The sequence below is a fragment of the Varroa jacobsoni genome, unplaced genomic scaffold, assembly GCF_002532875.2.
Source record: "Varroa jacobsoni isolate VJ856 unplaced genomic scaffold, vjacob_1.0 scaffold_1039, whole genome shotgun sequence".
In the NCBI taxonomy this organism is placed as follows: Eukaryota; Metazoa; Arthropoda; class Arachnida; order Mesostigmata; family Varroidae; genus Varroa; species Varroa jacobsoni.
Genome location: NW_019213941.1, coordinates 60,504 through 75,450, shown reverse-complemented (window position 1 = coordinate 75,450; position 14,947 = coordinate 60,504). Strand labels below are relative to the sequence as shown.

At 37.2% G+C, this 14,947-nt stretch overlaps 1 protein-coding gene across 1 annotated transcript in view; it reads right to left on the bottom strand.

Moving 5' to 3' along the window:
- The window catches only part of LOC111265993 (uncharacterized), a 55,768-nt gene that overhangs the window by 12,348 nt on the left and 28,473 nt on the right, over positions 1-14,947 (bottom strand). Inside the window, exons 10-11 of the mRNA XM_022843098.2 lie at positions 4,108-4,387; positions 991-1,254 (exon numbers count right to left, since the gene is read on the bottom strand). Coding sequence (XP_022698833.1) covers positions 991-1,254; positions 4,108-4,387 — 544 coding nt within the window. The remainder of the gene's footprint in view (positions 1-990; positions 1,255-4,107; positions 4,388-14,947) is intronic.

Sequence of the window (14,947 nt, the reverse complement as noted above, 5' to 3'; positions counted from 1 at the left end):
TAACTCAGAAGAAAAGAATTTATCTGTACGTCACAACTGATGATGTAAAGTCTCACGTAGTAGATGATAATGCAAAAACGGATATCTTCTTTGATGCGCCTAAGACCCTTTTAATTATAATACCCTTATTAACATTCTATTACATGTAGGTGCTGCTGAAGAACGCTGTCAGTGCTTGCGAAGCGATATGTAAAATAAATCCTCTGTGAGTGCTATTCGTCTCATCCAGTGTTCTTTCTAATGGCTTTAAATTTAGTTTCTTTTTTACAGTGCTTTATATTTGCCCTAATGCTGGCATTAAAACACATCCCCGCGACAAAAAGTACTTGCTCAAATACAAGGCTATACTGTAAAGCCGGACCTCAAGAAGACAGAGCTTTCAGTAGCACGAGTTGAAGTTTACCGATCACCAAAATTCTCCCATCTCAAAGGCACTAACAATTCTATTAAAAACATTACAGTTCTCAGTTCTGGTGACCTATGCCCAGACTCTATAATTAATGATGGGGCAGCTCTCTAGGGCTTTGTGCTTTATCCTAACATATCTTGAAATCCATTTCCTACTAAGCCAATCTTCTAAATTTTTAAATGTTATTTGCCTATTATTTAGCTTCATTGAAATCCGTTAAGCTCATCCTACAGATTCTTCTTTCCGCCTTCTTCCTTTTGTTTCTTACGATATAACGGTCTGGTTTCAGCGAGCGTACCGTAAATCGGCTTCAACAATAAGTATATTTATAATATATGTAACAAATAACCTGACAATCCAAACCTGACCGTCTTACTATTTTAATTTCAAAGGTCGGCTGTACATTCGGTTTGTACATCCGAAATCTTTCAATTGATTCGGAATGAATGCTTACAAGTTATATTATATTTTTTACCACATTCAATAGATAAGTGTTTCGAATCTCACATCTAATTGTGCTTCTAGACTCTACCATCTAAACGCGCTTAACTACTTAAGGAGAGTTATGACATTCAACATACCTTTTTAATATCCTTAAGCGTTCGATTATGTATGTTACGTTCATAGCAAATTTTTGGGTCTCTTTCTTCGGTTTCCATGATGAGAACGGTGTACTGATTCTCCTTGGCAGCAGTGGCTAATTGGTTGACCGAGTTCATTTTTGTATTTGGTGCATCCACAATGAGGAGTGAGAAGTGACGGGCTTCAAGCTGTTTCGTAAATGCTTTTAAGAGTGAAGCTTCATATGTCGACTCCATAGATTCGTCATGCACGTACGCCATTTCCTAAATTCCAACAGTCCCATATTTAGGCTAAGAGTCTATAGAGGCACATTGTTAAGGAATAAATTCAATTTATTTTTAATTGCTATTTTTTACAGTGCTTTATATTTGCCCTAATATGGCTATTTTGTCATCTTGGTAAATCGAATAATCACTAAACGTAATGTGTAACGAGCTACGTGTGTGAGAAAATCAAATCGAACTGTGACTGCTCTAGCTATAGTGTGGCTGTTACTGAGGAGTATAGTCATAGGAGAGTTTCGTTATCAATAACGGGATAGTGCGACAGTAAGAAGTCATAGTTTCCTATACAGCTTTTCCTTTCTCAAGTAAATTTGTTAGTAAAAAGTTGAGTTTTCTTCTTGTAGCGTTTAATGAACACCATGCGAATTAATCGTAAGCGTTCTCGCAAAGTCTCAGTTGCAAGTCCTCCCGACCATGAATTTCTTTAGTTACTGGTGTCTTCTTATATTTACAAAGCGCGCTAGAAAAGGAATCGAATGATACCGATATTCTATGCCCCGTTACATTATAATTGTTATAAATATCAATTTTTTCTCCAAAATATCGTAAATTACTAATTCATACAACATCCCATGACCAATGGCCTCAACAGAATGCTGTGGAATAAACGTTGCACACTATCGTGGATCTACAGATCATGTCGCTACTTTTGCCATTTGCTATTTTTTTTCAAGTCTCCTGACAATTGGAGAGTCCTTATTTCATATTTATTAAAGAAGCTGGAGAAACACAAACTACTGCAATAAAGAGTGGCCTTAGTTGTGCGACACTTTATTTCTATAATATTATAATACGAGCACATTAGAAAATATAGCATTACAGTGGTGTACGTTTAAGTGCAATCGATTCGCGTTTATACATCTTATTCAACTAACCCATAATTCCTTACCATATCTCTTGAATATATCGAGTATTTTTGTTTCTTCCATATTTGATATTAACAAGTCTGCGAATCGAGCACAACCAAAAAATTCGGACCTGTAATAAAACCCTCTGTCTGAACAGCGCTTGCCGTTGAACAGCTTATATGCCAACTGCGTGATCTATAAGTTCAATAGACACATAAATACATAGTTTACATTTACAAACTGTCCTATTTATGATTCAAGAGCTCAGTGAGTTCACAGCATCCCATACGAAAAGTGTAAGGTATTCTTCAAAGCCCATCGCTTATTCTATTTATTTAAATACCCAAAGAAAACAGTTCCCCAAGCTTCTCGAAAAAACGAAATGGGGGGTAGAGAGCACTAGCCTGTAGTCTATCAATCTTTCGCGCTCTGTTTTCTTATTTCGCTCTTAAGGCCAACATGATCCGTTATCCTGGCAGTTCACCCTTTTTCACCCTTTTCACCGCGCCTACAAAGCTTACGTGATAAATCTTCGTATAATACCGGGAAGTCAGTAATAATGCATTTCGTGCTTATTATTTAGTTTCACTACTTGCTATTTTTTGTACATCGATTACCTCAACATAAATCTAACAAATGAAAATCGTAAATCGATCATGAAATTGTACTAATGCGAGTACTAATACGAACATACGACAGAAAATCTCTACGTAATATTAGAACAGCAACTGAATCAATCGGTAGTGAATATTTGAGGGTACGTTTTATATGAAGGAATGACTGGATTTTTTTCACTCAACTTTTGCGAGAGACCTATACCTTTTCATGCTACGGTTATTACTATTATACTGTTAGAGGTACTAATAAAAAAAGACCATCGACGTGGACGGAATGGTTTACTCATATAGAGCAAGTGCACCAAAAAACTGACAATCACAGAACGCTCTATACAATTGTGATAATTTGCGTACTTCCTGTGACGTTGACCGATATAAAATGATGATTTTCCAGTTGTCAGGAGACTTATGGCTCATCTTGTATATACAGGATGCCCCAAAAAATGTATATGCTGTAATTCGCCAATTATGCTGTAATTTGTGAGATTGCGTCTCAATATCCTATGGTAAAAATAATTATCTATGATAAATCCTGATCAATGATCGTAAAAGGCGGCCACATGTAACATGTGTGTAGACAACAATGACATGTGATGCAACGAATGCAAGCAGACGATGGTTTAGCTGTACCTGACATATATACACATATGCGTATTCCTACTAAGCTAACTTGTACTTTTAGGATACTTGTTTTTGTGTACAATCAGCATTGCCGGCGTCCGACTTCATAAGTGGCCGAAATCCACTTGACCTTCGCCCACATATCCCGCAAGGTGGTCATGTAACATAACTTCATATAATAACTTTCATAAAACATCACTTGCTTTAAGTTTGCTTTTGAAGATGCATCTTTAAGACAAGCGAAACCGCAGTAAAAGAAACACAAACTAGTTATTTTGCTTCCTTATCGTGTAGTAAAAATTTGATGAAATGAAAAAACCGTATCTTTTATTATTTTATCAGAAAAAAATCCAATAACCCGAATGACATTCAATTTCTAGTCGGTGTGCATTTCAAGATCTGTGAAAGTTGTCTAACATTAAAAATTAAAATCAACGTTTTTTTAAAAAAAAAGCCGTAGTTTATATGGTCCGTACTTCATAAAAGCCCATTTTCTCCTAAGAATAGCATGTTCTTTTTTAAGGATTGTTGGCTGTTGACGGGCCGATGAAATACCTAACACAGAGTTTATAAACTCAGCAGCACTTTTAGGAAAACTAAATATATGACTGTTATTTTGTACGCATATTAAACCAAATGGTTAAAGCTCCTGCAATCTGAAAGTAGAAAAATCTAAAGCGAATGCATGCAACTTTGATGTATTCTAGGGTAGGATAGCTTATGTTTCTGTCACATATACGACGTACCTTCTTATTGACTGTACAGCCATCCTCTGACACGACTAGAGCTTCACTTTCAACGAGATAATAATCGTCAATGGACATTACTCGCACTTCGTTAGCAGCTCCATGCGACGCTTCTAGTTCTTTAAGCTTTCGGCAAAGCTGTGATTTCCCGGACCCTGGTAGCCCTCGTAGAATTAGCGCAATATACGGAGGTCGCGAATCACGTAACGGGGGCAGAAATATATCGCTAGCCGGGCGTGTACGTGGTTTCGGTCTTGGAATTTCTAAAGGAGGTCGCGTTCTGAAAACATCAAGCTCCTATTTAAACTTGTCAAGGCATATGTAGACAACTAGGTCTTAACTCAAAATAAATACTTTGTGGATTACAGTAGTCTTAATGTAGTTATTTTGGTGTGACTTTTAATATCCAAGGCGTTTAAGATATCACGCGTACGTTTCTTATGAAAGGGAAAACCCATAAGGCACGCAGAAAGCTTTGGTTATGCCATTTCCGCAATTGCTGTGGGGCTTCTAGGCTAAAAACGTAACTACCATTGTTGCCTATCAACCCATTAAATATTCAAATAGTTCTAGCATTCGAACCTTCTTTGTTAATTTTAAAGCTGAAATTGTGCACATTAAGCGGCGCGCAAAACGGTACGTAGGGTCTTCATGAACTATTTATTTACTCGTTGCAAGAATTTATCAGAAATCTTCTTAGAGCCATTTGGCCTAGAGAGAAGTCATAAATCAGGTAACAATAGACCTGCAGTACCCGTCACATGCTAGTATTGCACAATTTAGGAACGTTTTAGTTGTAGGGAATTACAGAAGAAGGAGAATTACAGAACCGTAAGCATGCTGCCTACCATTAAGCAATAATGCAGCATCACTGGTATAATTTCATTTCTATTCGGTAGAAAGCTAGACTTCTCCAAAATCCGAGATGTCGTGATGCAAGAAATCGTCTTGTCGTTGACATCCGGTATCAGCACTAAAATATTTGAGTTTTATTATTATTTATAAATTAAAATATTGAGCAAAAAACCAACTTACGTTTAGTACTTTCGAACTGCCAAGAGGATAAGCTCTTTATTGGCTTTCTTTTTTAAATGTTGATTAGGGCATACCAAATGACAACCAAAAGGACGAAGAAAATCAAAATAATGATAACAAGCAAACTCCTGAGACGTTCCATATGAATTACTGCAAGAACGTCAAACGTCAGTATAATCGAAAACAATAATTTTCCGCAAAGGTAGAATAAGGAACCGACATGCTTCCGTAACTAGACCTCCTCGCCAATGAACTCGGCCGACTTTATGGGAATCATGATTTCATTATGACAATGCAAAAGGTATCTGACAATTTCATAAAAGGCATAATTAACTAAAGACGTCCTTAGCACAACTAGGATTTTGATAAAAACAAATATCTTCTATAGTAAAAAGGTAATCATCAACGAGCAAATAAATTAGGGTAACACAGGTACATAATTAATGTGATAAGGAACGTGTGAACTTAGAAATTAGAAAGAGCCCGTACCCAACATGTTCTCACGCACCAGCGATCAACGCTTAGTTTAGCTGCGGCTGATTGCCTCGGCAGCTGAGTTGCGCCGATTTTAGACTTCAATAGGTACACGTTATAAACGTAGTTCATGCTCTTTGAAAAACGAACAAGCAAGTAACATTGGAACATTGTTTGTACTCTGCGGTTATTGGGGTAAAGCATAGCCTGAGGCGGTGCGCGTTGTGTTACATCCGAATCAGAATTTTTATGGTTAATAGAACAAGGCTAGTTAAGTAATTAACCTTTTTATCAAATAATGAGCGGAGAGTGATGGCAATGAGTTATCATAAGAGAAATCGAACCGGATACATCTACGCGTCTCTTGCCTATTAAAGGGCATTAAACTGTGCTATATCCTTAAATTAGGATGCAAGCAAGCCGCCAGATTATTTGTTACAGATCAATATCAAAAATTTGAGCAAGTAAGCTGTGCTAAGCAAAAAATGTGTTGGTATAATCGAATACGTATGATATAACCTTAAGGAAATACAATTAAAATTTGATTATAACCAATCTAAGCTTAGTAGTAACAAACTTTATTTCATTGTTAGCAAAAGAAAATGCTATAGTTGAGATTAATAGCTGTTTGTACAGTTGATGTGTCGTTTCATAAGTCTAATGCACAAACTCTAAGGAACTCCAGCCCGTCCCAATTTGGTTGGACACCTTGATCTGAACTTCTGAATCCTTGATACTACAGCTAGAAAAAAGCAATTTCGTAGACTGGTTCACATAAAAAAATAAATGGACGTACTAAAAAAATAACATGTGGTGAACACCAAATGTTGTTTTTACACGTACGCGGCCGATTTCAACTTATTATAGCCAGTTGTGAATCATCTGATTCGAACGACACATCTTAGCTATGATCTTAAAGATGCTTAGTTCAACTGAAATTCTCATATAATTAGCTTTAACTCCTTTAATCATGTGTCGGATATTTTCCTAAGATAGTTCTCTGGTGGAAGTCCAATAGAAGTTATTTGTCTTGTACTTTCGTTAAGTTTTGTTCCAACAGAGATACAAGATAAATAAGCATTTATGACTCAATCATTCAATTTAAGAATCCTTCAAAGTTCGCATCACCTCATAGAGGCTAAAAAACTACTCATCAAGAGTGCGCTTCACTTACTGAAAGAGTCTCCTGAGAAGGAGCAGTACAGAGATAGGTCTAACTTTTGGTCTGGGGTCTCAGCTATATATAGTACCACCTATGTTGCGAAACAATGCTAATATCAGCTGATTAGCTGCGTTCTAGTTGCCGGTTGAAATAATGGCAAGAAAACCAACGAGAAACTAGCCTTATCTAATTCGAACTTTTGAGTTGTAACGTTCAGGCAAGTACTTTGGGAGCTTGAGTAATCGAGGTGCCTGCTAATGCATAGAGACCCACATAGGACATCAGTTGTGCTCTACCAACAGAACAGGTAATGAGTTGTACGAAGTGGTAAATACGATAAATATACGAAGTGGTACGCATATACTAATTACTCGGAAAGGAATGCTGGACGCGAAATATAGGCATTACGATTTCCATATAAAGGTTTGTATGTGTTTTTCAACATTAAGTAGTGAAACGGCTGATGTAGTGCTTCCAGAGATGAATATCTATGGTTATGAGGAAAATCTATTCAGTATTAATCCCTAGTAGCACGCATTAGGTAACTATCAAGCGAGACGACCTGGAGCTTGGCATACATTAGTAGTCCTGGTGACCGAAGAAAACGGCACCATTAAAAAATAAGCGACAAGCTGTACTTAATGTAGCAATATTGGCGTGGGTTTACAGTACTGGTTTAACCTTTTTACGAAAGGCCAATGATACTGTAGGTAAGCCAGTAATATTATTGCCCGTCATATTATTGATTATCAACGGTTGTCAAGCGGACGATGACACTAAAGCTCGAATATCCTGCCCAATCCTGCCCAAATTTACTTTCAATGCAAACTTTCTACCGCAGGCGGAGAATGCAACATCGGTGGAATTTGAGCGTACGCAAACTGTACTTTATTCCCACAATGGGTCGCTAAGGCGAAATTCGATCGCAGAAGCATCCTACGAAAACAAGCAGGCAAATGCCTGTTTGCTTTTATTACTATTTTATTAACCGTTTCCAGAGTATTGTAAAAAAGCTCCCTACAGCCCACATGAGATTTTAAATATGGGTAACGTTTTTTTAATTCCAGCAGAATGGAGTTTAAGGCCAGCAGGCTCGGGACAGCTTGCTTCTTTGATCAGTTGATTTGGAAAAAAATTGAGATTTTTTTACGACTGCCGCATTCCCTCAGTAAAGTCCATCAATCTGCTTCCTTTGGGGCCATAGGAAAGTTTACATTTAAGCAAGCAAACCAGCAGCTATCCAAAAGTTGAAAACTGATATTCAAATAGTGATACAATCAATAAATCAATTCCTGCTTCTGCTATTAAGAAAGTTGATGCCTGTCTTCGTTTCGCAACAGCAAAAAAGTAAACTAAATTAGATTATACTTCACATATGAATAAACAGAACCCGGCAAGACGATAAAACCGAACTAAAGAATCTAGTTTCTTTTAAAGCGCAATGCAGTATACAGAAGTAGCTTCAGACGTCCAACCCATGAAGTCTGCTTATTAATGCTTCTACAACTTTCACTCCTCTTTTGTGTTAGAGACGCGTCCTACGTATTACGTACTTGCTGCTAGAATGTATTACTTTATTTCTGCATACTCTTGCTATTATTATTAGCTATTATTTACATGTGTCACACTATTTGCAACTCAGAAACAAATATGCCCTTTATTTTTTTTCTCCTGCGAGCGAACGTCTCCATTAAAGCCAAACTACTCTATGGAACGCGTTCCATATTCTTAGTATTACAATGTATATAATATTTGATAGTTAGTTCTTCTCCACACATACTATGTTAGTTAGTTATTTATTGTAAGCTTGTTCTCATTGGTTTTCTATACACAACGGAGTATTACAAGCAGCGAGCCGGTCTGACGCGCTCAAACCGACGTTTTGAATTTAAAGTACATATACTTTTTTTTTTTCACTCATTATATTACGCTCTGCTCGTTTATACCTGCTCTACATTTACTTTCTGCTATATTAAAACTCCGCTATAAATCTATTACTTGATTTTTTGCATCAATTTTGAAATCATATATTCTTTTGCTGAAACCTATATGCTGATCCCGTTTGTCTTTTATCTTGTTTTTCACAAGAATTTTCACAACTTATTTGTTAATCTCTAGCTAAAATAAAATCTTGAATTTCACGTCGTAGGGTTTTTTGCTTGCAACTACTAAACCTAAAAATTTGACGATCCAAATTTTCTTGGTGAGCACTCCATATAATTGCATTCGTATCTGTCACAATTAGAACATGATTCCATATTTCCTTTTTTATTAATGGTCTATTATTAGGCTGGAAAGAATGTTTCCGCGATTTTTTACTGAACAAAAAATACCATATTTTTTATTTTTGTGTATCCACGCTATGTATTTTCCATCATTGTTGCAATTTGTCAACCAATTAATTCATTCCTTCTCGTAGGAAATTTTCTGGTTTGGTGTTGAAGAACCTGCCTATGCAAGTTTTAAGACTTCTTTATTGTATGGTCAAATGTACGGTCTCTATATTCATTTTCCACTGAGCGGAAATATGAAAATGTGTTGACGCAAGGACCAGAGAATATGGAAGCCGTAATAAAATTTCCCACTCGGAAGTCCAGAAAAATACCATTGACTACTTTTACCGTTATGGCTTTGCGCTTTGTATGGGTCGGGGCAACCTGACCTCATTTTCCTCATGAATGACCTTTCCGAATAACCCAATTGACTCTATGAATTTGAGTTAAACGTGTAATTGCCGGTGAATTAGGCCCTCGCAGATGAAACACACATTATAACTTTCTCTGAATGGACCCTTGGCATCTCTTCCGTAACCACCCATTGCATTTCTAATTCACATTGATGAACTGGCATCACTTATTCTTACGGGTGACAATTCTGTGTAAAAATTTGCTATTGTAGCCGCGTATCGTTCGATCCCGGGCGAGATATTAGGATGTAATGCTAAGTGTGAATCTTGGTTAGATCTAGAGTGTTGATTAGGATTTCAGGGTCCAGGTTGCTTTGCCAACCTTTGGCTTCAGCTCATAACCTAGTGCTGCTGCCTTCTGCAACAAGGACTTGCAAGGACTTGCTTTCCTTCTTCGTACAGAACGTCACACACACTCTTTAATACCCAGTTCTTGTTCTTCAAAAAGAACAAAATAGTGCCAGAAGTCATTCTAAGGCAGAAAACAAAGTATACGTTCGTGGCTCAGGGATTTGGCCTATAAGTGGCAGACAGGCAGGCGAGTGTACAACCACTCATTTGGTTTTTAGCAAAGAAGAATGACTCGATGTTTATTTGGACCAATTTTTCATATAACCATAATGATTCTAGTTTAGTAGGGGGCTTCATTAATATATCAAAGAAACGAGGTGCTAACGGAAAGGGAGAGGGGGTCCTCCTAATTGGCATTAAGACTAAATTTCAGAGCATCCGAACGTGTGCTTTATTTTGCACCAATTTACACAAAGCAAACTTTCATTCGTGTTTCGTTTTTCTGCAATATAAGAACTAGCAAAAATGTATAATTTAAATCTCTTCCCAGGATTGAGCTTGAAATATACTTTGATGATATCTAAAAAAATGGCCTACATACGTTGAATTCGGTAAGGATTACTTCAAAGTAATTACTGTAGGGACTAAGATTTATATCGTTGAGGTAACGTGCGGTTGGTGCCGGTGTCACACTTCCAGATTGACTAAACGACTGAATTAGTGGTCGATTGTGCATACGTTGCAAGTTGATTCCCTTTTCTGCAACAACGGACTGGCTGGAATCCATATCGAAAACTCTGAATGCTGAAACCAAGATTCGAACCGGGATTTCAGCGACACTAGAATATCTTACTGCTCTTGGACCGTTAGAAGATAAGCATGATAGCCTTAGCGATGATTACGAACTACCACGTGATCTTCTCTTTGTTTCGGCACCTCTGGCAATTTTCTCCAGTCGATTAAATGAGAAGTTTAGATTATGTACATTTATTATGGGAGAATTGATTCTCACTTTAATCTGATAAACCGGGCATTTTTAATGACTATGTGTATGGGAGTAGAATAAACAAAAACCTTTATGGAATGTTGCATTTCCCTCATTGAAGGAGTTACCCTACCAATCAATTCAGAAGATTCCTCTAAATTTTGCAAAATTGCTCGTATCGCACTATTTCCTAGCCGAGCCAGTTCGATTATATTGGAGATGAAATAAAAAAAAAACTCGGATCTAAGAAATAAATGAGAGCTATAAGAAAGCTCAAGGTGTTGGCCAAATGGAAACTAATTTAGAGGGTGCAGGCGCATCCTTCTGCTATGCTAATATTGTCTTGTAAAGAGTGGTAAATTTTCACCGATTTGAAGGTCGTCAGGTGCACTGTTTATTCTGTACACAGAAAATGCAAATCTGCTGCAGGGGAACATTTTTTCTACACCGGTAATCCTTTAATCCTTCTACTCGAAGAAATGGGCTTCAAAGCACTTCGATGTGGCCGCCGCCTTTCTAACGTCGCGATGTTTTATTGCTTAAACCCCAAATATAATTACAGTCGTAAAAAGGTATCGCCAATTTTTGAAAGGATTTGCTTATTTTATTATTAAACAGATCACCTAGGCTGATATGTGAAAGGTCGTATACGGACAGTATTCTACTTGATTTCTATATTATAAAGTGTGATTACCTCAATCTATAAAAAAAAAAAACTTATTAGCAAGAAGGGAATACTTGTCAGTATCTTAATGTTTTATCGCTTTTATCATTTCCAAATTTGTGGTGGTAACTAACATATTTACATTTGTAGATAAAAACTATATTTTACCCAGCGCAATCGTTTTTTGCACACTGCTCCATCAGTACGCAACTACTGCATATGTATAAGGCTGGGCATTATTGAAATACGCGTCATTTTCGTCCTGTACATTTTAATCACAAAATTGCTTTTGACAGCATACTTGTTGTATAGCATAATCGGACGCTTTTCAGAAAAGCTTCGTTCAAGGAGACATGTGAAATATTTCATGACATTTATGATCTTTAGAATTCATCTATCAGTAAAAAAAAATTCATCATCATATCGGTCTACATAACGAAGTGTGGGATCGTTAGCTGATACAACTCATAGATATTTTAGAACAAGTGCATGACTAAAAACTTGTAGTGTACACCAGCTGTAAAGCAATCGCAACCCTTTTTAGGGGAGATATGAGAACACATATATCATTCACAATTCAGTAACATATAAGACATCCATCATTGTGATCTACATACCGAAATGTGGACTCGTTGTTCAGTAGCCACTACACTTACCCCATCTCTTGCTTTTATTACTGCTTCCTCCTAATATTTGAATGCTCAGTTTTCAGATCTTGTATTATTGAACGCTATTCATTTTCCTCAACTTCAACTTTTTTTTACATTCCTTTGTACTTCTTGCGTATTTCCAGTATCTGTATTCTAATCCTTCTAGTTATGCCCGATTTTTTTAATAATACAGGTTTTTGTCAGGTTGAAATAAGTTTCAGCTTGTCCCGGATATTCTATTATATGCATCTTACCGCCCAGCCTTATGATTTCGCCTTGTGCCTTACTTAACAAATCTGTAACTCTTGGCACTGGTTGGTGGAATATCACGATCTTATTGACCAAATCAATGTGCATCTGATTCTCGTTCTCGGCTTGCCGCAGGTGGTTCGAACTGGCTTCGATAAGTCGATTACGTTGTTCTTTAGCCAAATGTTCGTTTCATCGTTGATTAGTTTCGTTTTTCAACGTTCGTAGGACCTCACTCCAGGCATGCTATCTGTCGGCGTTCCGACCAAGTATAAATCATCCAGCACTGGAACAGCCAATAACACACTTCTTTTCTACTTAATTGCTTTTAAACGTTCCAACTACAGCCATTGCCATCGTTTGAGCTTACCCTGGACTATACTTACTATCATTTAATTTAGTAGGCTTATTTGAGCCATAATGTATACCACCCGCGACAGTATATCCTTCTTTCCATCTTTTAACTCTTGCGTGTATCTGATCTTTAAGGCTGTTCCATCGTGGTTTTTAGATTAGTGATAGTCGCTATTAATGATAACTACCTGTAATTTAGGTAATTGTTGCGTCTGTTGCATTTTAAAGCCCTTCGCGCTTCTGTGTGCACATTTGTGTATTTCTTACACATTCGTCTACTAAAGTTCTCACCTTTTACCTCTCCTCTTTCGTATTGCTCTCTTTTCCACTTCCCTTTTCCAGCCTACGAACGTCTACGCTTTTTTGCTCTTTGCTTTCTTGTATATTCATTCTTTGTTTAAACGATTTGCTTTTGTAAATCAGCTACTGTTACTTTAGATTTGCATCCAGGGCAAATATGTTTAAACACTATATAGCTGTATTTTCGACTAATTTTTTTACAAGTACTATTACTGCCTCACTAGTCCTAGTTTACTTTTACGGAACTGCCCTATTGAGTTGTTACAGTGGCGTTGCACATGCCTAGGTTAAATGTGATGTTATTTCACTTTCTGCTTCTGTACTTTCTCCTTATTTTCGTTGTTTTTAGCAAAAATCAAATACACGTAGAGACGTATCGTCTCTACATGTATTTGATTGCACATATTTTCCTCATATTTCTTCTATATAGTTCATTGTTTTAACTTCACATGTGCAATACACTTCAAATCCCAAAAGCATTTGAAGTCCACTCGCGTGTGGGTGTGTGTGTTGGTATGCATACGAGAGTAGCGTGCTAGGATGTTAGGCGTACAATAAAATATTCGTTCATAGGTATTGTCGGGGTCATTGCAATGTAACAGCGAACTGAAATGAGAAATCGCATGTATGCAAATAGTAGATCGTTGCGTCTGCCATAGATTATACGTACACCTACGTATGGTTCCGCCTAAGACATTTCTTGTAACCAATTTCTCGGTACTGCCAGATTTTAATGCTGTTTCGTAGTGAGATGTAAGCGACTGTATTCGTGTATCTCTACCTCGAAAACGAGATCCAAACTTCAACTCGAACACACAAGATAAAAAAGTTCTACATTTTGTAGTCACCACTATTTTGACGTCTAAGCTTTACGTTACCAAGAACGGCAGCATGTGTCTTGTTATTGCGTCGTCATATTAGACAAAACAGCAATTCAAAATGCAAAATTTGGTTTTAAGCTGCCACCTTTCCTAATAAATGAGACAAAAGCGTCTTCTGGGATTTAAAGAAATATAGACTTCATAGAAATAACAACACTCAGAAAGTAATTATAAATATCCTGACAAGTAGTCGCCAGGGTCGTCTGATCAATAAAAAGTGATCTCTCAAATGAGTACTTTTTGTATAAGAATTAATGATGATCCCATGGTGTTGCAGTGAGGGAAGCGCTTGGCACAAAACAAAAGAAACATAGGTTTAAAACCGGGCGTAAACATTTTCGTGCAGGGACCAAACCATCTGAAGGGATGCTTGAAAACAGTACCGGACTTGAAACAAATAGGTATGAATAATATGGCGAGGCCCATGCTTTATTGCGCACGAAACCATCAAAACCATCAAGCATTTAATCATCTTGAAGCGTGAAAAGCTTCATCACGTAATAACAAAAAAACGACCTCTTATTTACGGCACATCCATCTTTTTTTATATCTTACACACAGAGACACAGAGAAGATTCTACTCAGCACTATCCATATTTCAATCATGTCACATTTTCACCCAGTGCTTTCGCCTGCCGGCTAGCCCACCTTTCTTTTGCGCTAAATTTTCATTAGTATATACAAATTTGTTGTATTCACTTAAGCTTACACAACATCGCAGTGCCATGGTATCATGGCATTTTGCAAGAATGGTTTTTTTTATATCCTTTTAATTATTGAGAAACCTCTAGCGAGTACTTGCTGTCGCCCTTGGGTAGCATAGGCAGCTCTGTATTCTTGAACATAGCTGTGGGAGCTCAGTCTGATATATATTAGGTATAAGATACTATTAGTGAGATTATATACCGATTTATGGCCGTATGGGCATTAAGTAGGTCAGTATGTATATCTACATATATATCTGTAGATAAACGCACTGGTGGTATCTTGGAGCTAATATATATCAGATTGATATCCCACAGCTACTTCCAAGAAGAAGGAACTAACTATCCAGGGGCGATATCAAGCGCTCGTCAGATATTTCTCGAAGATTAAACAAATGTATATAT